Consider the following 25394-nt stretch of genomic DNA (forward strand, 5'->3'; position numbering starts at 1 on the left):
TGTGGCTAGTTTAAATGTCTATCAATGCAAAAAGCGGGTACAATGCAAGCCCAGGATATAAGGGCTGACAACATAAAAGTGGTCCTTGGCAGCATGAACCTGAATGGCAATGATGCACAATCATTTAGCCGATAACGGCCAAAGCTTCCTCAGCTTCCTCTCAGAGTCACAGATAGAGGTAGCATAGAAAGAAAGACTTTCAGCCCACCAAGTCTGTGCTGACTGCTAACTACTCATTCCCTCCTGCGAAACCCTTAGAAAAATGATGATAGTTGCTATCCTAGACTGTTAAATGAGCTTCACCTTGCAGTGCATGACATCAGTCAGCCAAGCTGTAGTGCCTCAGAATGCAGCTGTGAATGGGCTAATGAGTTAAACCAACTCTTCAATAGGTTTGACAATGGCCAGCCTGTCCACAACAGTTCAGGTACCAAGGCATGCAATGCTCCTTCAGCACCAATGCCTCCTCCAGTTCAACATGTGGATGAACAACACAGGCTACCACTGTCTACATCCCCTCCTTGCCCTGCACCTACCAACTGCTATCGTCCCGATCTTCACCTCCCCCAGCCCCCACCTTCCACCAACTCTCCAGTCATTGTTGTCTCACCTTCACTCCGGAGCCATTGAGAAGGACTCTGGGGGGAACTCATACACACCAAAGCACTGGATAGTGTGAACCCCAAGGAGTGTGCTGAGCAGCTGAGTGGAGTCCACCTGCACGTTGTCAGTTGATGTCTCAGCCTGGAAAAGATCCCAGCTGTGTGGAAAACATCGTGTGTGGTCCCAATACGCAAGAAGGGCCAGCCAAAAGTCTTTAATGACTACCGTCCTGTGGCCTTGCCCTCACACATCATGACGACCCCAGAGAGGTTGGTCCTGGCTCTCTTCCAAACAAGGTCAGATCTGCCATCAACCCCCTGCAGTTTGCCTACCAGGAGCACATTGGAGTTGACGATATTGTCGTCTACCTGCTGAACAAAGCCTACTCCCATTTGGATAAGCAGGGCAGCACTGTTAGGATAATGTTTTTTTTTGATTTCTCATGTGCCTTCAATACCATACAGCCCCCATTGTTTGGGGAGGGGGGGGGGGGAAGCTCCATTCAATGCAGATTGGCACTTCTGTTGCATCCTGGATAATGGACTACCTGACCAGCAGACTACAGTTTGTGTGGCTTCAGAGCTGTGTGTCAGGCATGGCTATAAGCAGCCCTGGGGCCCACAGGGGACTGTATTGGCTCCCTTCCTGTTTACCCTGTATATCTCTGACTTCAGATACAACACAGAGTCATGTCATCTGCAGAAATTCTCTGATGACTTAGCTATAGTTGGATATATAAAGGGAGGACGGGAGGATGAATACAGGGCCCTGGTGGAGGACTTTGTCAAATGGTACTAGCTGAATCACCTGCAGCTCAACATCAGTAAGACAAAGGAGATAATGATAATTTTAGGAAGGCTAAGCCTGCACTGCTCCCTATTACTATTGACGGTGACGACGACGTGGATGTGATGAGGACTTAAAGAGTACCTGGGAGTGCACCTGGATGACAGACTTGAGTGGAGCACCAACACAGAGGCTGTGTACAAGAAAGGCCAGTCACCTCTACTTCCTGAGGAGACTGAGGTCCGCTGGAATATGCAAGCTTCTCCTTCACATGTTCTACCAGTCTGTTGTCACCAGTATAAATCTTCTACTTGGGGTTGTGCTCTGTTATAGGAGTCAAACTGGACATAATGCAAACAGAGCAAAGAGTTAAATTGTACACAGAGGCAAAATTCAAAATGGTGAAGAATGCAGGACTGAAGGTGTTGTATTTAAATATGCGTAGCATTCAGAATAAGGTGGATAAACTCATGGCACAATTAGAGACTGGTCGGTATGATGTTGTGGGCATCACTGTGTCATAGCTGAACGAAGGCCATAGTTGCGAGCTTAACATCAAAGGATATACAGTACTTTGTATCAAAAGGACAGACAGGAATGCATAGGCAGTCGTGTGGTTCTGCTGGTAAGAAATGGAATTACATCTTTAGAAAGAGGTGACATAGGGTCAGAAAATGTTGAATCTTTGTGGGTGGAGTTAAGAAATTACAAGGGTAAAAAAAATTATGGGAATAATATAGTAGCCAAGGTGTGGGGTTGAGCTTGCAAAGGGAGCTGGAAAAGGCATGTAGTAAGGGTAATGACACAATTGTAATAGGGGGCTTCAATATGCAAGGGGATTTGGGGAAATCAGGTTGGTGTCCGATTACAAGAGAGGGAATTTATTGAATGCCTACAAGACGGCTTTTTAAGAGTAGCTTGTGCTTCAGCCTACTCGGGGAAAGGCCATCTTAGACTGGCTGTTATGTAATAACCCAGGTCTTAGGAGGGAGCTTAATATAAAGGAATCTTTAGGAGGCAGTGATCATAATATGATTGACTTAATAGTGCAATTTGAGAGGGAGAAATACAAGTCACATGTAGCAGTATTGCAATGGAATACAGGGAATTACAGAGGCACAAGAGAGGAGCTTGCTCGGGTGGATTGGAGGGGGATACTGGCAGGGATGACAGCAGAGCAGAAATTACTGAAGTTTCTGGGAATAGTTTACAAGGCACCCGATAGATATGTCCCACAGAGGACTAAGTTCTCAAATAGCAGGGGTAGGCAACAGTGGCTGACAAAGTAAGTTAAGGACTGCATAAAAGCCAAGGAAAGGACAAACAAAGTAGCAAAAGTGAGTGGGGAGTTGGATGATTGGGAAGCTTTTAAAACTCAAGGGCACAGCCTCAAAATTGAGGAGTGACCCTTTAGAACACAGAGGTAAGGAGGAAGATTTTTTAGCCAGAGAGTAGTAAAATCTGTGGACTGTTCTGCCACAGATTGCAGTGGAGGCCAAGTTTGTGGTTTTATTTCAGGCGGAAATTGATTGATGCGCTGATTGATCAGGAAACTAAGGATATGGCGAGAAGGCAGGTGAATGGGGTTGAGTGGGATCTGGGTTCAGCCATGATGGAATGGAGAGCAGACTTGATGCGCTGAATGGCCTAGAACGTAGAAAACCTGCAGCACAATACAGGCCCTTCAGCCCACAAAGCTGTGCCGAACATGTCCTTACCCTAGAACTACCTAGGCTTACCCATAGCCCTCTATTTTCTAAGCTCCACGTACCAATCCAGGAGCCTCTTAAAACGCCCTATCATTTCTGCCTCCACCGCCGCCACAGGCAGTCCATTCCACACACTCACCACTCTGCGTAAAAACCTTACCCCTGACTTCTCCTCTGTACCTGCTTCCAAGCACCTTAAACCTATGCCCTCTCGTGCTAGCCATTTCAACCCTGGAAAACCCACACGATCAATGCCTCTCACATTATCTTGTGCACCTCGATCAGGTCACCTCTCATCCTCTGTCGCTCCAAGGAGAAAAGGCAGAGTTCACTTAACCTATTCTCATAAGGCATGCTCCCCAATCCAGGCAACATCCCTGTAAATCTCCTTTGCACCCTTTCTATGGTTTCCACGTCCTTCCTGTAGTGAGGCGACCAGAATTGCGAATTGGCCTAATTCTTCTCCTATATCTCATGGATGCTGTTGTGGAACAAAGTATCCTATAGAAAATCCTGGCAATTCTGGACCATGTTTCTCACCCTCTGCATGCCACCTTGGCTGAAAAGAGGAGCACTTTTAGTGATAGACAAGACAACTGCACTGCTCCAAAGAGCACTATATGATGCCTTTCTTACCCTTGACCATTAGGCTCCATAATGAGTCAACTTATAGCAGAGGAAGTGATGACCCCCTCCAGTTAGACTGTTTGAGGTAACTTATTTTTTGTTCTGTCTTACTTCTCTTCTAATATTTGTATATCTACACACTTGTAATGCTACTGTGACACTGATTTGCTTTGGGATCAATTAAGTATCTGTTATTATATTAAATTCTTTGCTTCTATATTTAAAAAAAAAATTACCATCTTTAAAAACACACCCTCTGTGAGATACCAATATAGTGAACTTTGTAGATTTCAGTGAGGATGTTTCTAGAATTGTGTGAAAGGTTCTAAGTGTACTACAATTTGCATATTCTCGGTTCTATCCTAACATTTTTAAGTCCATCCTTAGAGTGCTGCTGGTCACTTTTAAAAGTAAACAATGTCTGCTTTTAAAAATATAATACCAAGAATTGACCATTGGTATTCAAAGCTGAAAACATGTAGAATGTCTTTGGAAAAATTGAAAAAATATGAAGCACAGTTAGATTAAACAAATTTTAGCATTACTGCAATTGGAATAGAGAGGTCAGTCAGGAAGTAAAAGAATTAGATAAAATGACAGATTACAATTTGGAAAGGATGATTAAATCTTTTCCAATAAAGGATAATTTCCCGAAGAGCTATCTGTTTCTTTCCAGTTGCTGACAAAACAATTGCAAAATGTTCTTTTGTCTCTCACCACCTCCCCTTGAGCTAATTTCCTGCAATTTTGAGAAGCTCAACTCACGTAAAAGTGAGATTAATGAGTGAATGCACCACCTTTGCCAGAAGTTAATGTGTCACCACGTAGGTCTAGAACAGGAACATTTTGTGTGGTAGGACTACCACACAAACTAAATTTACTCTAAATCCTAAATGCAGGTGCCTCAGACTTTAATACAAACTGTGTGAGCAGTTAAAACAACCAATACACAATGCCATTTGTTACATTAATCACATACCAACTATACAAAATTACTAAAAAAAAATGACCGACATTTCTGCAAAACAGACAAATACAGATTTGGCACTGGCCTTGTGGAAAACAAGCAACTACTACTTTGAGATTTGGGCTATGGAATCAAAAGGAATTTCAGCCATGTCAGGATTTATTCCATATATATGAAATCAATACTTCCAGTTATTCATCAATGAGCAAATGTGGTCTTAACCCTCTCATTTCCTGACCATTGTGTTGCAGAATTGTTCATGATTATGAATCAGTGACTATAGTTTCAAAGGATGACTCAGACTCTGAAATTCATAACCCATTTATTCCCTTTAAAAAGCCATGAAATACAATTACCCCATAGATATAAGCTATCAAAAGAACAAGTGTAAATTTTAAAAGATACATGCCAAAATACTCATTTACTCATGAAAAAAATTAAAACCTACAAGCAGAAAGACTGCCTGATATTCTGATCAAAACAAATTCTGAAAATATCTGTGCATTTTATTTTTATTAAATGCAGCATAGTTATCATTAGTAATCAAACAGCTTTATCAACACTTCACAAATGTAAGCAATTTTAAAAAAATCAATTGCATTACTACCTGGTTGTCAGCTCAGAACAGGTCAGTCTGTATAAATAAGAATAAAAGAGTGAGCTGAATATTATGTGATGATCCGATGGGGCAGTGAATTGTATTTAGGGTTTCAATGAAGTTACACAAATCTGTGACAGTCTGGGTTATGTAATGCTAAAGAGTGCAACCAAGAAACAGAAAGGTTTCTGGTAAGAGGAGTCCACAGCAAGGAGTATCAAAATACTTCACTGTAGTGCATTGTACATTTGCTCAATAATTCCCACCATTAACCAAAATAAAAAGCAACAAAACTACAAGCCACATTTCTCTCTATTCACCCAATATGGGCGATCAAGTCACATCCCAAGACTTCTTTTAGAAATACATTCTCATTGTAAAACCATTTTCTTTTCTCAAAGTATATTGGCAACAGTCAGGTAATATTACAAAAAAAAGATGTTAATTCACAAATGTAAGCAATTAGTACATTTAAGAGGTCTTATTCTTAAATGACAATCATTTGCTTTTCAGTGAGGATCTACTAACCCATCGTGATATTGCACTTCCAATGTTAAAATGAAAAACAGTTTGCTGCAAATGTATCAGCAACTGTGGCCAAGGATTTCATCATTTAAACCTGCAGCATTTTGCAGATTTTGAAGTGCTACTCAGTGCAATGAAATACATGAACCACATCAGTAGGAACCAGCAAAGCTAAATTTATATTGCGCTTGCTCAACAATTGTACCTACAACCATGTCATTACAAATGAAGATGCTAATGCAGACTGCATTCTTGACAGTTCATTTCATACCACGTTAGTTAGGTTGTTCACTTCAAGTCCAGGGCTTAGGTCTGTTTGGACAGTTTATTTAACATCAAGTGGTGCTCAAGCTTCTGTAGTCCCGTCTCCGTTCACTTCCTGCGGCTGAAGCTGCTGCCGTTCGATGGAATCTTCACGCGGTGGTCGGACACGTTTGAAAAAACCAATCTGCATGTAGATATGTGTAAAAAAAAAACATTGTAGTCCTTCTAAATTAAATCACATCACTGAACAATACCACATTTAGTGCAAATGCAAATCTAAAAATATGCAAATTGTAGAAATTGGAAATAAAACAACAAGATAGAAACAATTAGGAGGTCAGGAAATGGTGGATGGAGGAACAGTTGATATTTCCGTTCTACGACTCTACACCAATATTTTGGTCCTGCTGAAAATGTAGGAAGGTACTGTAGGATGAAGGATTTTCACCTCTCATCAGTACTAAGCACGAATTTACTGAAAACATTTAAACTTTTCATTTAAGAACTTCAGAGAGTTGATGCTGGCAAGAACATCACTGATGAACAAATCTCTTTTCATTTCAAAGAAACTAAAGCTGTTCCCTTCCAGCAACTGGGTAAAATCTTATAAACATTTGGCACTTTGCAATATAATAAATTAAAGAATGCTTTGCTCTTTGGATTTAACTAGAGTTGGTGATTCTGGTCATAATGTTATCCAAAACAAAACAACCTACTTCTACTTCAGGTTGAGTGAACGCGGCCTTTTCTCCTTGGAGTGATGGAGGATGAGAGGTGACCTGATAGAGGTGTATAAGATGATGAGAGGCATTGATCGTGTGGATAGTCAGAGGCTTTTTTCCCCAGGGCTGAAATGGCTGCCACAAGAGGGCACAGGTTTAACATGCTTGGAAGTAGGTACAGAGGATATGTCAGGGGTAAGTTTTTTTTAAATATGCAGAGAGTGGTGAGTGCGTGGAATGGGCTGCCGGCAACTGTGGTGGAGGTGGATACAATAGGGCCTTTTAAGAGACTTTTGGATAGGTATATGGAGCTTAGAAAAATAGAGGGCTATGGGTAACCCTAGTAATTTCTAAGGTAGGGACATGTTCGGCACAACTTTGTGGGCTGAAGGGCCTGTATTGTGCTGTAGGTTTTCTACGTTTCTATAATATCCACAGATTATCAAGACACTCTCTTTTGCTCTCATGGAAGCTACCAGATGCTGTGAAGCACTTAAATTCAGAACACTCCAGTATCCTAAATAAACACCTGGATGAATCGTATAATCTACCTGAAAAGCACAGATCCCAACATTAAGGTTCAATTACTGATTTTTAAATAATCATGACAAATCCCTGCTATGTTTGGATTTACACAGACTTATTCAGATTTACCAGCCACAGCTGGCACCCAGCAATAAAACCTAAAGCTTAAACCTCATCCTTGAAGAGGATTATTATTCCAAACATTACAAATGTAATTATGTTACTTTGCGCCTGTCTTTTAATATGTTTTTTTTTATATAACTAGCTCAGGTAATTAATTAAACCACCACATCTTTCCAAAAATCTATGGTTTACCAAGTTGAGTAATTTCATTTGCCTCTTTTACTTTCCACACATGCTCCTGCAGTGTTAATTACAATATCTTCTGGCTGTCTACAATTTTAGTTTCATTGGTTCATTATTCTCTTTAGTAGTTTCAATGTATTGCATCAAGATTATTTGCTAAATTTATATTGTCTATGTATATTAGAGGAATTTAATTTCCTTCCAACCTCAGTTTACAAATTAATATTGTAACATTAATCATATTAAACTACCAATGAATGCATGTTCAGTATGATAAATAGCTAGCATAGAACAGTTAAACATACACTCAAACATACAGTCAGTGGCCACTTTATCATATACCTAAGGTACCTAATAAAGTGGCCACAGCATATTTTATGGACTTCTGCTGCTATAGCCCATCTGCTTCAACAATCGATGTGTTGTCCATTCAAAAATTATATTCTGCACACCACTGTTGTAATGCGTGGTTATTTGAGTTGTTATCACCTTCCTGGCTGCTTGAACAAGTCTGACCGTTCTCCTCTGACCTCTCTCATTAACAAGGTGCTTTCACATACATAACGTAAACTCTAGAGCTCTAGTGCATAAAAATCGTAGATGAGCAGTTTCTGAGATACTTCACACCATCTGGCACCAACAATTATTCCATGGTCAAAGTCACTTAGACTGAACCTCTTGTCCATGTCTACATGCTTTGATACACTGAGTTACTACCACATGATTGGCCGATTAGATATTTGCATTAACGAAGTGTACAGTTTACTTAATAAAGTAGACTCTGAGTGTACACCCAAAACCTGCCTGTAACTCGGGCCCTTTAGTCCTGACAACATCTTTGTAAATCTTTTCTGCATTCTTTCCAGTTTATCCAGGTCTTGCCTGTAACAGATGGCCAAAACTGTAGAAAGTGCAGCCTCATCAATGACTTACACAACTGAAACACAATGTCCAAACTTCAGTACTCAATGCCCTGACTGATGGAGCACTGTGTGCCAAATCCTTTCCATTACACTGTCCACCTGTGATGCTGTTTCACTGAGCAGTACACTTGTACCCCAGAATTTCTGTTCCATTGCACTCCTTACTGCCCTACCAATCATAGTACAAGTCCTATTCTGGTTTAACTCTCCAAAATGTCACATTTGTCTGTAACAAAAAAAGAGGGAAAAAAAAAGGGAAAATGGTGAGGTGGTGTACATGAGTTTAATCTGCATTCAAAAATTTGATGGCAGAGGGGACGATGCTGTTCCTAAAACACTGAGTGTTTGTCTTTACATTCCTGTACCTCCTCCTTGATGATAGTAATGAGAAGAGGGCATTATCCTGGGTGACAGGGGTCCTTAATGATGGATGCCACCTTTTTGAGGCATCACCTTTTGAAGATCAAAGTTCAAAGTACATTATCAAAGTATGTATTAAATTATACAACCTTGATATTTGTCAACCAAGAAACTCGAAAGAATCCAATTAAAAGAACAAGACCAATGTGCAAAGAGAGGGGAAAAAAAACAAATCATGCAAACAATAAAAGCAAGCAACAGCATTTAGGGCAAAAGTGAGTTCGAACAACCGAAGCAGCCCAAGCAGCCCCATAACCTCAGTCTCAGTTCATCACACAGCAGGGCAAACCGTTGCGAAGCTTGCAGACACAAAACCCGAAGCAGAGCACAGCCTTAGCACCGAGAAAACCAGAATAAATGTCGCAGAGCAGAACCAGCTCCAGCCCTCGCCTCCGGTCCCGCCACCCTTCCTTTTCAGTCCATCTGGTTCGCCGTTTAAATTGTCCAAGTACCAAGTCATCCCTGACACTGGGTTGTCCTCAATGCTTGTGAGGCTACTGCTCATTTTGGAGCTGGCTGAGTTTGCAACATTCTGCAGCTTTTTACGATCCCGTGCAGCGGCCCCTCCAAACCAGACCTTCACCTAACCAGCTCTCCCTGGATTCCACGAGGTCCACCCATCCAGACCAGCCAGCCATGCAGGACTTTGATGGCCTCTGCATCCACTGGCCTACCTTCATCTACTATCTTGGCTATTGAGTAAAAGATTAGTCTATTATCCAGTGACCTCTCTGCACTTTCCAGAGACTGATTGAAGTTAACTGCCCAGCAATATATAGCACTTCGTAAACACAAGATAATCTGCAGATGCTGTTGTCAAAGGAACACTCACAATGCGCTGGAGGAACTCAGCAGGTCAGTCAGCATCAGTTGGAAAGATTAGTCGACGTTTCAGGCCAAAACCCTTCGTCAGGACTGAAGGAAGATCTTTGGGGAGGGTTTGAGTGTTCCTTCAATATATAGCACTTACCTTGTACATGATAAGTACCAAGAGACCGAGAAGCAGGAGGCCTGCCAGGAGTGCCAGTATAATCACCCAAAATGGCACCTGGTGAGGAGCAGTTGGCTTGTCCCAAGTCACTAAAGTGGTGACCTGCAATTAAAAAAAAATTGCTGGTTATCCAACAAAGCTTGATTTTCAGTTGTACTAATAGATCCAAAATAGGCACTTACCACCATAAATCCAGAGGGAAGCTCAGCAGAAAAATTTTTATATGGCATTTCTATGACATTGTATGTTGCTGAAGCATTCAAGGAGTAGGACTGATTTTCTTTCTAGTAACAAAAAAGAAAATGGAAAGACCATTTATTTTGATGTTTTTTTTAAAGAGTCTTCCAAGCTGTCTTCTTCAAGAAAGTTCCCATAAGATCCAATAACTTATATATCTGTTTATTAATAACTTGTATATCCTTGCCATTGAATGAATGGTCTCTCTCTCTCTCTCTCCCCTACCCCCCACTGATGCTGTTGGGGGATGGTGCCAGAGGAAGGTTTAATCACCACGGTTTTTAGTTTGTGTGAACTCTAATTCAAGTTTACGATGTGTTCTCGTGTTGGTTGCTCCCTTCTCGTTGCTACTTCCGACTGATTTTTGACTCAGGGCAGCTTGCAGATAATGAACACTGAGCTGAACTGAAATATGCCTTCTGATTTTGCGTTTTATATCCTATGTTTTCGCTCATTTTTTTGTAGCTGTTTGTGTGATTTTTTTTTTTGTTTGTGGACGGGGTGTTGATGATTTTCTTTGAACAGGCCGGTTCCATGGTTTTTTTATTTTGTGGCCATCTGTGCAGAAGACGAATTTCAGGGTTGAACACTGCATACATACTTTAATAATGTACTTTGAATCTTGATTATCCCATAAAATTAACTGCTGGAACAATAAGTACACCAAATGTTTTTTTCCCCCCCCTCTCTTCCCTGTCTTGAATTGAGTATAATTTGTATTCTGTGCATTGTCTGTACCGACGTGCCTGTAATGCTGCTGCAAGTTTTTTGTTGTACCTGGATCTCACTATTGTTGCGCACGTTGCATTAAATTACCTGGATGCGAGTAACAAATAGAACAAAGTTTATGCAGAAGCTACTGTTATAATTCAAACTTCCTGCTACTCACCTGCATGAATGTTTCAGCCCATAATCGTGACCTGATGTGCAGAACTACACTCCTGCCCCTTTCCAGTTTGCCAATCTGACAGTTTATTTTCATACAATCTGCAGAGCCACAGTCCTAGGGGAATTAACATATTTAAGAGAACTTATGTCAATGGATTCAAATATGTTCTAAAAAATGACGCTAATTACAAGAAACTTAGGACATTCAAAGTATATTTATTTTCCCAACTACATTGTAAATAATTATGAATTAAAGAATTAATTTCAGCTTTTTTCCAATGCTTCATTTTAAAAATGGAAAATGCCACAAGAGTTCTAATAAAACTTGCAGTTTCAATACTGATTTACACTATATCTGCACCATCCACTGAGGGATTTATAAAATAAGTAAAGCCTGATTTATTGGAAGAAAAACTACCAGGCTCCCATTAATGTTCAGTGATACTTTAGGAAGGAATATGGGATTCATGGGGGCTGCATTGCCTCTTGGTTTAGTATCTTGCTAAGGATTGTCATCTAGTCAAAAATCACTGACTGGCACATGTGGAAACAAAATCTGCAGCAAATAAGCACCTTTGGAAGAGAAAAGACATTTTGGAAATGAAAAGGCATTTTAGAAATTACTTTATGCTAGGTTTCCTATCACTTGAAATGCAGAGGACTGGAAAACTGGGTGTTGAGTAAAACTAGAACAATGATATCCTTTAGAATTCAGTTTCTTCAAAACTCCAGGTTCAACTTGCCTCCCAATATTGTTACTTATACCAATCGATATTCCTGGTTGAAAGGCTTTGTGCATTGAGGTTTTGAACATCTGCGGGAACACAATTGAGAGTCAAGCATTGGTTTCTGCTGGATACATACCAGCACTTGAATCCCCTCTAACTCATTCGTACTTCTGCGTTTTCGGTGGTGTCGAGTTTCTGGTTTTGCAGTTGCAGGTGACAACTGGTTTGCCTCAGAATCTGCTGCCTACAATAAAATGAATAATAAAACAAGGTCATTATTTCTCATCAGAGTACATGCATGTCACCAGATGCAACCCTAAGATTTTTTTTCCTGTGGGCATACTCGGAAAATCTATAGAATAATAACTGTAAACAGGATCAATGTAAGAGCAAGAGTATATTAGACAACAAACTGTGCAAATGCAAATATAGATAAGTAGCAACAAATAACAAGAGCATGAAATAATAAGATAGAGTCCTTGAAGTGAGACCATTGGTTGTGGGAACATTTTGATAGATGAGTGTAGTTATGAGTATAAGTAGATCTTTGATGATGGATGCTGTTTTCCTACGACAGCTTTTCATGTAGGTGTGCTCAATGGTTGGGAGGGCTTTACCCGTGATGTACTGGGCTGAATTCACTACCTTTTGTAGGATTTTCCACTCACAGGTATTGGTGCTCCCATACCAGGCAGTAGTGCAGCCAGTCAGAACATTTTCCTCTATACATCTATAGAAGTTTGCCAAGGGGGTGGAGTTGAATGACCACCTCTGACCACATCTATTATTGGGCTCCAGCGCTGCAATTGGCCACATCCACCATCGATTTCAAACAGACACCCATTCCACCACAACTACGATGGGGTGGGGGGGGGGGTTGCAGTTTTATATAATTTCTTTTATACTTTTGTGCATGAAACAATTATCTTCAATTTTCAGTTTGTCATGATAGATCTTTGCTTGTGTCATGATCAGCATACCATTAAGTGGTATATGTTCACTGCGACACTGATGAATCCACTATTTCAATACACAATCAAGATATTCACTTTCTGCTTTATGCAGTGTTTTTCTATTTTTTTTATTAATTTCTATTCATCACATATATAAGCCTTAAGATAATGTTACAGCTATATAAGAGGTTGGTCAAACCCCACTTGGAGTACTGTGTTCAGTTCGGGTCACCTCACTACAGGAAAGATGTGGATACTATAGAAAGAGTGCAGAGGAGATTTACAAGGATGTTCAAGCAACACACACAAAATGCTGGTGAATGCAGCAGACCAGGCAGCATCTATAGGAAGTAGTACAGTCAACGTTTCGGGTCGAGACCCTTCATCAGGACAAATGGAAAAAAGAGATAGTAAGAGATTTGAAAGTGGGAGGGGGAGGGGGAGACCCGAAATGATAGGAGAAGACAGAAGGGGGAAGGATGAAGCCAAGAGCTGGGAAGTTGATTGGCAAAAGGGATACAAGGCTGGAGAAGGGGAAGTATCATGCGACGTAAGGCCTTGGAAGAAAAAATGGAGGAGGGGAGCACCAGAGGAAGATGAAGAACAGGCAAGGAGTTATTGTGAGAGGGAAAGAGAGAAAATAAATAAATAAATTAGGGATGGGGTAAGAAGGGAAGGAGGGGCATTAATAGAAGTTAGAGAAATCAATGTTCACGCCATCAGGTTGGAGGCTACCCAGACTGAATATAAGGTGTTGTTCCTCCAACCTGAGTGTGGCTTCATCTCGACAGTAGAGGCGGCCGTGGATAGACATATCGGAATGGGAATGGGATGTGGAATTAAAATGTGTGGCCACTGGGAGAAGCGGTCTCCCAATCTGCGTCGGGTCTCACCAATATATAGAAGGCCACACCGGGAGCACCGGACACAGTATATCACCCCAGCCGACTCACAGGTGAAGTGTCACCTCACCTGGAAGGACTGTCTGGGGCCCTGAATGGTGGTGAGGGAGGAAGTCTAAGGGCATGTGTAGCACTTGTTCCGCTTACAAGGATAAGTTGCTTGAATTTCCAGCATCTGCAAATGTTTTCGTGTTTACAAGGATGTTGCCTGGATTGGAGAGCATACCTTTATGAGAATAGGTTGAGTGAACTAGCCTTTTCTCCTTGGAGTGACAGAGGATGAGAGGTGATCTGACAGAGGTGTATAAGATGATGAGGGGCATTGATCGTGTGGATAGCCAGAGGGTTTTTCTCCAGGGCTGAAATGGCTAACACAATGGAGGATAGTTTTAAGGTGCTTGTTAGTAGGAACAGAGGGGACGTCAGAGGTAAGATTTTCACACAGAGAGCGTTGGGTGCGTGGAATGCACTGCGGGTGCTGGTGGTGGAGGCGGATACAATGGAGTCTTTTAAGAGACTCTTAGAGAAGTACATCGAGCTTAGAAAAGTAGAGGGCTATGCAGTAGGGTAACTCTAGGCAGTTTCTAAGAGTACATTACATGGTCAGCACAACATTGTGGGCCGAAGGGCCTGTAATGTACTGTAGATTTCTATGTTCTACGAGAGATCACATCTCAGAACTGGCTGTGCTACAGAGACCCACACATCGCCTGGGAACCTTCCCAGTGCCTTGTGAAATTTTCCATTTGTGACATCATGTCAGCACTCAAAAACATTTGGGAGGTTTTCTAATTTTGGTATTCTGGATAAGGGGTACTCAACATGTACTTGCACAACTATATTGCTCTCTGTATAATTTTATTTTAATATCTAATATTCCCAACTTATTTGTATATTTCTCCATTCTATTAATTATAGCATAAATTCATTGCATAAAGTGTACATGCAATCAGTTTCACATCAACATCAGTACAGTACTTTAAAATGCCAGTTTTATGAGTACCAACATAATATAATCTCTTTTTAATTTTCCAAGTGCAATACTGTGGGAAACTGAACTGTAGAATATTATGTTCTGATTACATGCAAATTTGCTCATTCTGCCAATAATGAACCTAATAAAAAATGATTGGTTCAATATAGAATACAAAGAGGTCAGGAGCAGTACCATGCACACCTGAGAATAATGCAAAACCTTAATGAAAATACTTACACTGGCAAGTTAAACGCCACAAAAATCTCAAGAAAAATATCAGTCTCACAACCGATTAGGTTAGATGAAATCTCTCCTGCTCTATTAAATCCAAAGTGATTGGCAATAGGCATTTAGTTGATAACAAGCACCGAATTCATATACATCACCATATTCAATCATGGTAAAGCACACAATGCAAGCAAAAAGGTTTGAAAAGTGCCTTGCAAATTACTTATAATCACACTAAGTTCCTTTACAGGATCAACATCAGATCCTTTATTATCGCAGTTTTGAGGTTTTCACTGTAGCTGCAGGACAGAGCTAAGGCCTGTATACTCTAATAAATGGCTCACTTCCAAACCCAAAGCCTCCCAATCATCCACAAAGTTTGGCAAAAATGCAGCTGAATATTCATCACTCACTAAAAGGCTGTTTGTGTAGCTTCCCTGCTCTATTCACTTTCCACTTAGGACTACATGACTAACTACAGCTCCAATGCCATATTCAAGTTTGCTGATGATACCACTGTCATAGGCCAAATCAAAGGTGGTGATGAATCAGCATATAGCAGCGAGACTGTTATAAAAACAGTCTCTTAATATCAACAAGACCAAGGAGCTGATTTTAGACTTCAGAAGGAGGAAACCAGAGGTCCATGAGCCAGTCCTCAGAGGATCAGAGGTGGAGAGGGTTAGAAATTTTAAATTTGTGTTATTATTTTGGAGGGCCTGTTCTGGGCCCGTTCTGGGCCCAGCACGCAAGTGCAATTACGATGAAAGCACGGTAGCACCTCTACTTCCTAAGGAGTTTGCGGACATTCAGCATGACATCTAAAACTTTGACAAACTTCTATAGTTGTGTAGTGACAATTGTACTGACTATCTGCATCACAGCCTGGTATGGGAACACCAATCCCCCGAATGGAAAATCCTACAAGTAGTAGTGGATATGGCCCAGTCCACCACAGGTAATGCCCTCACAATCACTGAGCATACCTACATAAAATGCTGTCGCAGGAAAGTAGCATCCGTTATCCAGGAACCCACTACCCAGGTCATGCTCTCTTTTTGCTGCTGCCATCAGGAAGGTGTACAGGAGCCTCAGGACTCACACCACCAGTTCAGGAACAGTTAATACCTCTAAATCATCAGGCTCTTGAAGCAACTTTACTTGCAACATCATTGAAATGTTCCCACATCCAATGAACTCACTTTCAGGGGCTCTTAATCTCATGTTCTTGATATTATTGTTTAATTTATTTACTATTATTACTTCTTTTTGTATTTGCACAGTTTGTCATCTTCTGCACTTTGGTTCAACACCCTGGTTGGGTGGTTTCATTGATTCTATTATGGTTATTATTCTTATATAGATTCAGTGCACATGTCCATAAGAAAATGAATCTCAGGGTTGCATATATTGTACTTTGAACTTTTGAACTTCGACCTGGGTACAAATGCAAAAAAGAAAAACAGGATCCATGAGAGAGCATTTTACAAATGATCTCACTGAATACCCTTTTCACCCCCAAAGATTACTTGAGATTGAGTAATGTCTCAGGAACCTTCAAGTTACGCTCTGTCCCTGATAGATAATTTCTTCGTTGTGCTGGATTTAAATTCTCTATCGACCATGATTACGAGAGCATTACCAAAAAAATTTCCAGTCACAGTGCTTTCTCAATACAATTAAGTCATGTGTCCATACACCAAAAACACAAACATAAAAATACAGTGCTTGCTAAAGCTAATAAATGCAATATCTACCTTTAAATTCAGAGGGTTAATAATGGTGTCTGACGTACAATTCATAGGACCCTCAGCTGTGTACTCCATTACGTATAACAAGAAATTGTCCTTAAGCTTGTAGGGCCATTGCAGATCAAGCATGGCTTTGCTAAAAGCACTTGGTCCATTATTCCGTAACTTCAAAAGAGAAAATTTAGTTAACATTCATGTTTCCATATTAGCAATTATGATAGCAATAATATTGTTATGTTACTGCGATCCACACTGTTTAGCACACCATTATAGGCTATGGTGTTTTTTTTTTAAACCCTGTCAGTCACTTTTCGCGACACACTCTAGCCCCATGTTGACATTATTTGTACTTATGTAATATTCCCATTGCAGAGGCTACATCTGCATTCTGATGAACTCAAAGGCATGGACTGGATCTTAATTCTTACCAAGTTCAGCCTTCTAAGTGCCAGGTGCTGCATTTTATTAATATATGCACTAGATCAACAGATTCTTAGTTAGTGGTTTTAAATTTAAATCCATTAATGCTGCACCAGCCTTGAGAACGTGTTTCCAATAAACCAGACCAGTTCTTTGTATTTCACTGTCTTTCCTGGCACGTTTCCTGCAAACTTTACACCATTAGAACCATGTGAAGAACCTTGGGACTGGGGAGGAAGACAGCACTTTATATCACAGAAGGTCATTTGCTCATCTTCTCCAGGAATTCTGAAAAGTTTTTCAGAAAGAGTTTATTCCCAGTCTTTTACTCTTTTGTCACATCCATAAATCTAAATATTAATGATGTATTGACTTTCAAAACCAATTATTGTGGGCACTTACTTCCCCACAATTTTAAGTGGATATTGCCAACTTAAAAACAATTTTCTGTGATTAGTTTTTCGTCATAGCTGTTTGCTCCAAGGAAGCTGTACAACACCATCTTCAAATTACAGCTATTAATTGTGATAAATTCTTAAATTAATTTAATATGAAAAACAATTCTTAATGAAGCAGTTAGTTCAATGAAGGTTTCAGTACTCAGATATCTAAAAGAGAGCTACTTCAATTCATTGGAGAATCTTGGTCTGCCTGCAAAACAGCCTTTTCTGCTATGAAGATCAAAGTCAAGAGGAAGTCTGAAATGCAACCCCTAATAATATAGCAACCATTAAAGTTCAGCTGCAAGGATAAGATTTCTTTCATACATTCATGGAAATGGTAATTTCATCCTTAATGATTATAAATAATGAATCTAATATTAAATGGATATTCAAAATAAGGCAACAATATTATGCCCAAGGACAGATAGAACAGAGCACTCTTAATGAACAAGTCAGTACTAACCTCATAGACATGCATGACTAATGGACCCACTTCCTCCTCATTCTGAGGGTCTTCTTTCCAGTTTGCAATGGGTAAAAACAGCTGATCAGGAGAAGAAACGCTAGCCAAATAATTAAAAATATTAGAGTGGGAACGAATATAGCAAACTTATAACAAACTATTCACCTACCCAACATTAATAATATAATACTGACATTGGAGCACAAGAGACTAACACTTTACTGCAAAATGACAGAAAGAAACAAGGGAACAGAAACTGCCCATGATTTCTCTAAGGCACACAATCAGCTTTGCACACTACCCCAATTCTGTTAATGGAAGTCATACAAAGAGGTTCAACTAACAGGGTTCACAGAGTCATATTGTCATTTTCTATGCTGACATTGTTGGTTTCAGCACTGTGTTATAGTCCTCGTGTAGGCTAGCAGGTGCAATCTTTGCAGCCAGATCAGAAGGGAAGCATAATAGAAACACAGCTTTTTCAGTTTTGCCATTGCATGAATGGAAGCAGGTGAGGAAATGCTTGCAAAGGATAAGGAGGACTTGAGACAGGCTAGTGAAGAATAATGGACCTAGCAGGCATGGTCGTTGCTCAAACGGACTACGGAGATCTCCAAGTCCACCCCAGCCATCCTTGACAAGAGGTTCTCAGAGAATTTTTGAAAATTGACTGGAGTAGAGCATTTTGTGAACATTCACAAAATGTTGGAGGAACTCAGTAGGTCAGGCAGCATCAATGGACATGAATAAAGAGTCGAAGTTTCAGGCTGAGGCACTTCATGAGGACTGGAAAGGAGGGGCGAAGATGCCAGACTAAGAAAGTCGGGAGAGAGGAAGAAGTACAACCTAGAAGGTTAAAGGTGAAGCTAGGTGGATGGGGGAGGGGCAATGAAGCAAGAAGCTGGGGAGTAATAGCTGGAAAAGGTAAAGGGCTGGAGAAGAAGGAATCCAATGAGGGAGGAGAGTAGACCATGAAGAAAGGGAAGGAGGGACAATAGGGGCAGGTGAGGAGATCTAGTAAAGGGAGGCATAGTGGGAGAAATTGAAGAGGGAAAAATTATCAGAAGTTGGAGAAAATGAAGTTCGTGCCATTGGCCTCATCATGGCAGTAGACCAACATATTGGAATGGGACTGGGAAATGATATTGAAATGGCGGCCCATCAAAAAATCCTGCATTTTGCTAATGGAGTGAAGGTGCCCAAAGTGCTCCCCTAATCTACGTTGGCACTCACCAAAGTAAGGAGGCCCCATCGGGAGCATCAGATACAGTAGACAACCCCAACAGATTTGCAGGTGAAGTGTTGCATCACCTGGAAGGACTGTTTAGGGAGCTGAACAGAGGTGAGGGAGGAGGTAAAGGGGCAATGTAGTACTTCTTCCGCTTGCAGGGATAAGTGCCCGCAGGGAGATTAGTGAGGAAGGACAAATGTATTAAAGAATCATGAGAGGTGGGGGTAATCACTTTAGAAAACAAAGGGAGGGGTATAAAGATATATTTGGTGGTAGGATTCCAATGAAGAAGGTGGAAATTGTGGAAAACGATGCGTTGGATGCAGAAGCTCATGGGGAGGTGGGCGAGGACAACAGAAACTCAATCCCAGTTAAAGCGGCAGGAAGGTGAGCTGAGCGTGGAAGTTTGGCAAATGGAGATGCAGGTGAGGGCAGCATCAATGGTGGAAGAAAGGAAACACTGTTCTTTGATGTCCTGGAAAGGAAAGTCCTCATCCTGGGAACAGATGCAGTGGAGGTGAAGGAACTGGAAAAAGGAAAAGGCATTTTTACAGGAGACAGAGTGGGAAGAGGATGATGCACTGGATGTAGAGTCAAGATAGCCATGGGAATCAGTAGGCTGTTAAAAATCTATTGGTTTGTTTGCAGAGATGGAGAAAGATCGAGGAGAGAGAGGTGTCAAAAATGGACTAAGTGAATTTATGATCAGGGTGAAAGTAGGTGGCAAAGTTGATGAAATTGACAAACTCAGCATGGGTGCATGAAGCAGCACCAATGTAATTGTCCATGTAGCAAAGAAATTCCATGAACATCGTTTGGGCAGCTTAGAGGCCCTCCTTGGCACCTTTTTAAAATCTCACTAGTCCTAATGGTCCCAAAATGTTTTATTTCATTCACAGAAATAACAGATTCTACAAATCATTTCCTGCTGAAACCAGGCTATTTAATAGGGTTATCATGGCTGTAATCTATGAATGCCTATACTTTGGAGAAGCTGTTGCCCACTTAGCCTCCTTTGGAACTGTGATGAAGTCTACTCTCATTGAATACAATCTCAGTGCCCTTCCTAATGCAACAATGAAAAGCAAATTGAGCAGTGGCAAAGTTCAGTGACACCCTGGTATGATTACAAGGATGGGAAGCGAACAGTAACCTTGGGTGAAAGTCAAGATACGTTGGAGGTCATAGGAAATCACAGATCTTGAAGAACAAAGAACAAGCAATACAGTTTGAATGTTATGTCTTTAAGTCACAAGGTGCCCATCAGGACCAGTGCATTTGGCCCAATTAAGTGTCTTCCCAATTAGCCACGTTTCATAGAAATAGTTAAATAGGCACAATAAAGACAAACTACTGTTTAACTGAGTAAAAAATTACATATTTAAATGAAATACAGAACAAATTGGAACACTACTAAGACTACAACAGTACTATAAAACTGTATTAGTTCTTAATAGATACCAACAGCGGAATTCATCCGGAGTACGCTGCCGTGGTCTTTTAATTGACTGTAAATGAACAAAATCAGTGCAGCCACCTTGTACAGATAATAAACTGCCTTCATATAATATTTTCAACAATTGCATCTTTAAAATCTTTATTTTTGTTGTAATATTCAAGATGATTTTTGATGCCTTTAAATTCTTTGTAGTTTCTAACTTGCAAGTAGGGAAATCATTTCATTTTTTCCCCTCCCGGCCTTTTCTTGCACCTCCTCACCTGCATGCTTGAAACCGCAGTGAGCAAAAGAGTTCTAAATTGTCTTACTGCTATTTCTCACCAACTATAAGTGACAATAATCACTGTTTTTTGAGCACAACCATACTCAACTGACACCATTTAAAATCTGTTCGCTCCAAACATGGCATAGTGTCTAACAGCCACGTGTGCACATGACTGACGCTAGTTAGAAACTGTTTGGCAGCTGTCTCCCATCCCTATTAAGTGGCAGAGTATTCCAAATAACAAAGGGGATCCTGGCTATTTTCTTGATTACTTTTTGTTCTTTAAGAATTGTTCCAAATACGCAGCTGCCCTGATTAACCGATGGTCCAAGTCACCGGAATGTCTAAGGGATGGCTTTTTAGAACAGCTTGTTGTTGAGCCCACTAGGGGATCAGCTGTGCTAGATTGGGTATTGTGCAATGATCCAGAGGTGATAAGAGAGCTTAAGGTTAAGGAACACTTTGGGAACAGTGATCACAATATGATCGAGTTCACTTTGAAACTTGAGAAGGAGAAACTAAATTCCAATGTGTCGGTATTTCAGTGGGATAAGGAAATCACAATGCCATGAGAGGGGAATTGGCCAAGGTTGACTGGAAAGGGACACTAGCAGGAAGGACAGCAGAGCAGCAATGACTGGAGTTTCTGTGAAAAATGAGAGAAGTGCAAGACAGATATATTCCAAATAAGAAGAAATTTTCTAATGGAAGAAGGACACTACCGTGGCTGACAAGTGAAGTCAGAGCCAAAGTAAAAACAAAAGAGAGGGCATACAAGGAAGTCACAATGGGAAGATAGAGGTTGGGAAGCTTTTAAAAACTTGCAGAAGGAAACTAAGGTGGTCAGAGAGTTGAGGGTAGATATAGGACCAATACAAAATGACACTGGAGATATTGTAATGAGAGACACACAGAGATGGCAAAGGAACTAAATGCGTATTTTGCATCAGTCTTCACAGTGGAAGACATCTGCAGTATACCTGACATTCAAGAGTGTCAGGGAAGTGAGGTTTGTGCAGTGAAAATTACGACTGAGAAGGAGCTCAGGAAGTTTAATGGTCTGAGGATGGATAAATCTCCTGGACCTGATGGAATGCACAGTTGGGTTCTGAAGGAAGTAGCTGGAGAGATTGCAGAGGCATTAACAATGATCTTTCAAGAATCGATAGATTCTGGCATTGTACCAGATGACTGGAAAATTGCAAATGTTATTCCACTATTTAAGAACGGTGGGAGGCAGCAGAAAGGAAACTATAGACCTGTTAGCCTGACATCAGTGGTTGGGAAGTTGTTGGAATATATTGTCAGGGATGAAATTACGGAATACCTGGAGGCAAATGACAAGATAGGCCAAAGCCAGCATGGTTTCCTGAAAGGAAAATCCTGCCCGACTAACCTACTGCAATTTTTTGAGGAAATTACAAGCAGGGTAGACAAAGGAGATGCAGTAGATGTGGTGTACTTGGATTTTCAGAAGGCTTTTGACAAGTTGCCATACATGAGGCTGCTTAGCAAGATAAGAGCCCAAGGAATTACAGGGGAGTTACTAGCATGGGTGGAACATTCGCTGGTCGGCAGAAAACAGAGAGTGGGAATAAAGGGATCCTATTCTGGCTGGCTGCCGGTTACCAGTGGAGTTCCACAGGAGTCAATGTTGGGACCGCTGCTTTTTACGATGTATGTCAATGATTTGGACTATGGGATTAATGGCTTTGTGGCTAAATTTGCCAATGATACAAAGTTAGGTAGAGGAGCAGGTGGTGTTGAGGAAACAGAGAGCCTGCAGAGAGACTTAGATAGTTTAGGGGAATGGGCAAAGAAGTGGCAAATGAAATATAATGTTGGAAGGTGTATGGTCATGCACTTTGGTGGAAGAAATAATTGGGCAGACTATTATTTAGATGGGGAGAGAATTCAAAATGTAGAGATGCAAAGGGACTTGAGAGTCTTTGTGCAGGATACCCTAAAGGTTAACCTCCAGGTTGAGTCAGTGGTGAATGTGGCGAATGCAATGTTGGCATTCATCTCTAGAGGTATAGAATATAAGAGCAGGGATGTGATGTTGAGACTCTGTAAGGGACACATGAGACCACACTTGGAGTATTGTGTGCAGTTTTGTGCTCCTTATTTTAGAAAGGATATACTGACATTGGAGAGGGTTCAGAGAAGATTCACGAGAATGATTCCAAGAATGAAAGGGTTACTGTATGAGGAACCTCTGGCAGCTCTTGGGCTGTATTCCCTGCAGTTCAGGAGAAAGGGGGGGGGGGGGGGGGAGAGAGGAATCTCATACAAATATTCCGAATGTTAAAAGACCTGAATAGATTAGATAGGGCAAAGTCATTTCCCATGGTAAGGGATTCTAGGACAAGACGGCATGACCTCAGGATTGAAGGACCTCCATTTAGAACAGAGATGCGGAGAAATTACTTTAGTCAGAGGGTTCTGTGGAATTTGTTGCCACAAGCAGCTGTGGAGGCCAATTCATTGGGTGCATTTAAGGCAGAGATAGATAGGTTCTTGATTAGCCAGAGCATCAAAGGGTATGGGGAGAGGGCAGGGGTGTGAGGATAACTGGAAGAATTGGATCAGCCCATGATTGAATGGCGGGACAGACAATGGGCCAAATGGCCTACTTCTGCTCCTATATCTTATGGTCTTATGGAATCCATTGTATATATAGTGCCTATAAAAACTATCCATTCCCCCCCCCCAGATGTTTTCATATTTGATTGTTTTACAACATTGAATCACAGTCGATTAATTTGGCTGTTTTGACACTGAACAACAGAAAAGGCTTGTGTGTCAAAGTGAAAACAGATTTCTAAAAATTGGTCTAAATTTATCACAATTATTGAACACAAAATCATTGACTGCAGAAGTATTCACCTCTTCAAGTCAGTATTTAGTAGATGCACCTTTGGTAGCAATTACAGCCTTCAGTCTGTGTGGATAGGTCTCTATCAGCTTTGCATATCTGGACACTGCAATTTTTCTCAATTCTTCTTGATCATGAGTGAACAGCCCTTCTCAAGTCCAGCCACAAATTTTCAACTGGACTGAGGTCTGGACTCTGACTTGGCCACTTCAATACAGCCATTCCTGTGTAGCTTTGGCTTTATGTTTGGGGTCATTGTCTTGCTGGGAAAAAAAACCTTCTCCCAAGTCGCAGTTCTGTTGCAGACTGCATCAGGTTTTCCTCCAGGATTTCCCTGTATTTTGCTGCATTCATTTTACCCTCTACAATTAGGAAGCACAGTGATTCTACTCAGGGAAATGGATGAAAGAAATCACATCTTTGACACATTTAGTGCTTGATTCTGCCAATGTGAAATGTTTGATCACTCAATCAATGGCTTCATAAAATTGGCAATAAATTTAATTAAGAGCAAATTAGTGATGATGTTCGAAATCGAAAATAAAACAAATTTTCAAAAATAGTCCGTAATATAGGCAGCACCTACAGACAGGACAACAGGGTTAACAATGGACAAGGTTTGGACAGCAGAGGAGGGTGGCTGTTCTGATTTGTATGTGAGCATGCATGTTCTCCCTGAGACCATGTATGCTCCTTCCAGAAACTCTGGCTTCCTCTGTGTCCCAAGAGTTGTCGGCTAATTGATCATTGTGAATTGTCCTATGGTCGGTGGTAGAATCTGAGGCAAGATGATGTGAATGTGTGCAGAATGAAAAGCGTTAGGGTACGGTTTGTACAAAATGGGTGCCTGATATTCAGCATGGACTTAGCGGGCTAAAAGGCCCACTTCCATATTGTTTCCCTGTGGTACTATGTTTCAGATCAATGTCCTGTCATTAAAATAAACAATCTTATAGCTTTGGTGTATGCACTAGAGGAACTGCAGATCACGATGGGCATCCATGCACCTTCAAATGAGCAATATACCATTCATCAAAATGCCAACCTACAGTACATACAGCATGACCTTGGGCACAGATACGATTAATCATATGGGAAAACTCAATTTAAGGAAAAAATAGCCCTTTTTCCATTCTACGGAATCTGTTAAACAAACTGATTTAATAAAATGCAACTGATGCACAGCAACAACCTAACACCTGGAAGTGAACGTGCATTCTAATTATACAATGTCCTGTTGAAATAAATGCTGGAGTTTCTTTCATGGTGTTGCAAAGTTATTAATCCTGCATGAATTCTTTATGCCATCCATCATTCCACAATTTTAGGAAGAACTTAAAATCAGTCATAATAGCAGATGATATTAATGTTAATTATTTTAATAATTACCCTCTGATATCAACTTGAGCCAGCACAGCAATGTCAACTGCATAGGACACCATTTCACTCTCCCCATTGAATTTGTTGGAACTACAAAATAAACAAATAAAATGTGATAAGTTATGGAAAATATCAAACTAGTCAAATTATTCTTCATTTATTACTGCCATTTGACTTGTTGAAATAATGTAAATCATTTTTTTTAAAACAGATGCATTCACTGAAG

The 25394-nt window shown here is 40.7% G+C and overlaps 1 protein-coding gene across 1 annotated transcript in view; it reads right to left on the reverse strand.

Moving 5' to 3' along the window:
• Positions 1-4997: 4997 nt before the first annotated feature.
• Positions 4998-25394, reverse strand: part of itgav (integrin, alpha V) — a 103023-nt gene continuing 82626 nt past the window's right edge. Inside the window, exons 23-30 of the mRNA XM_072261724.1 lie at positions 25178-25258; positions 17956-18055; positions 16636-16794; positions 11956-12063; positions 11093-11206; positions 10149-10250; positions 9946-10068; positions 4998-6263 (exon numbers count right to left, since the gene is read on the reverse strand). Coding sequence (XP_072117825.1) covers positions 6162-6263; positions 9946-10068; positions 10149-10250; positions 11093-11206; positions 11956-12063; positions 16636-16794; positions 17956-18055; positions 25178-25258 — 889 coding nt within the window. The 3' untranslated portion in view covers positions 4998-6161. The remainder of the gene's footprint in view (positions 6264-9945; positions 10069-10148; positions 10251-11092; positions 11207-11955; positions 12064-16635; positions 16795-17955; positions 18056-25177; positions 25259-25394) is intronic.

This window comes from Mobula birostris, chromosome 6 (genome assembly GCF_030028105.1).
Source record: "Mobula birostris isolate sMobBir1 chromosome 6, sMobBir1.hap1, whole genome shotgun sequence".
NCBI lineage: Eukaryota > Metazoa > Chordata > Chondrichthyes > Myliobatiformes > Myliobatidae > Mobula > Mobula birostris.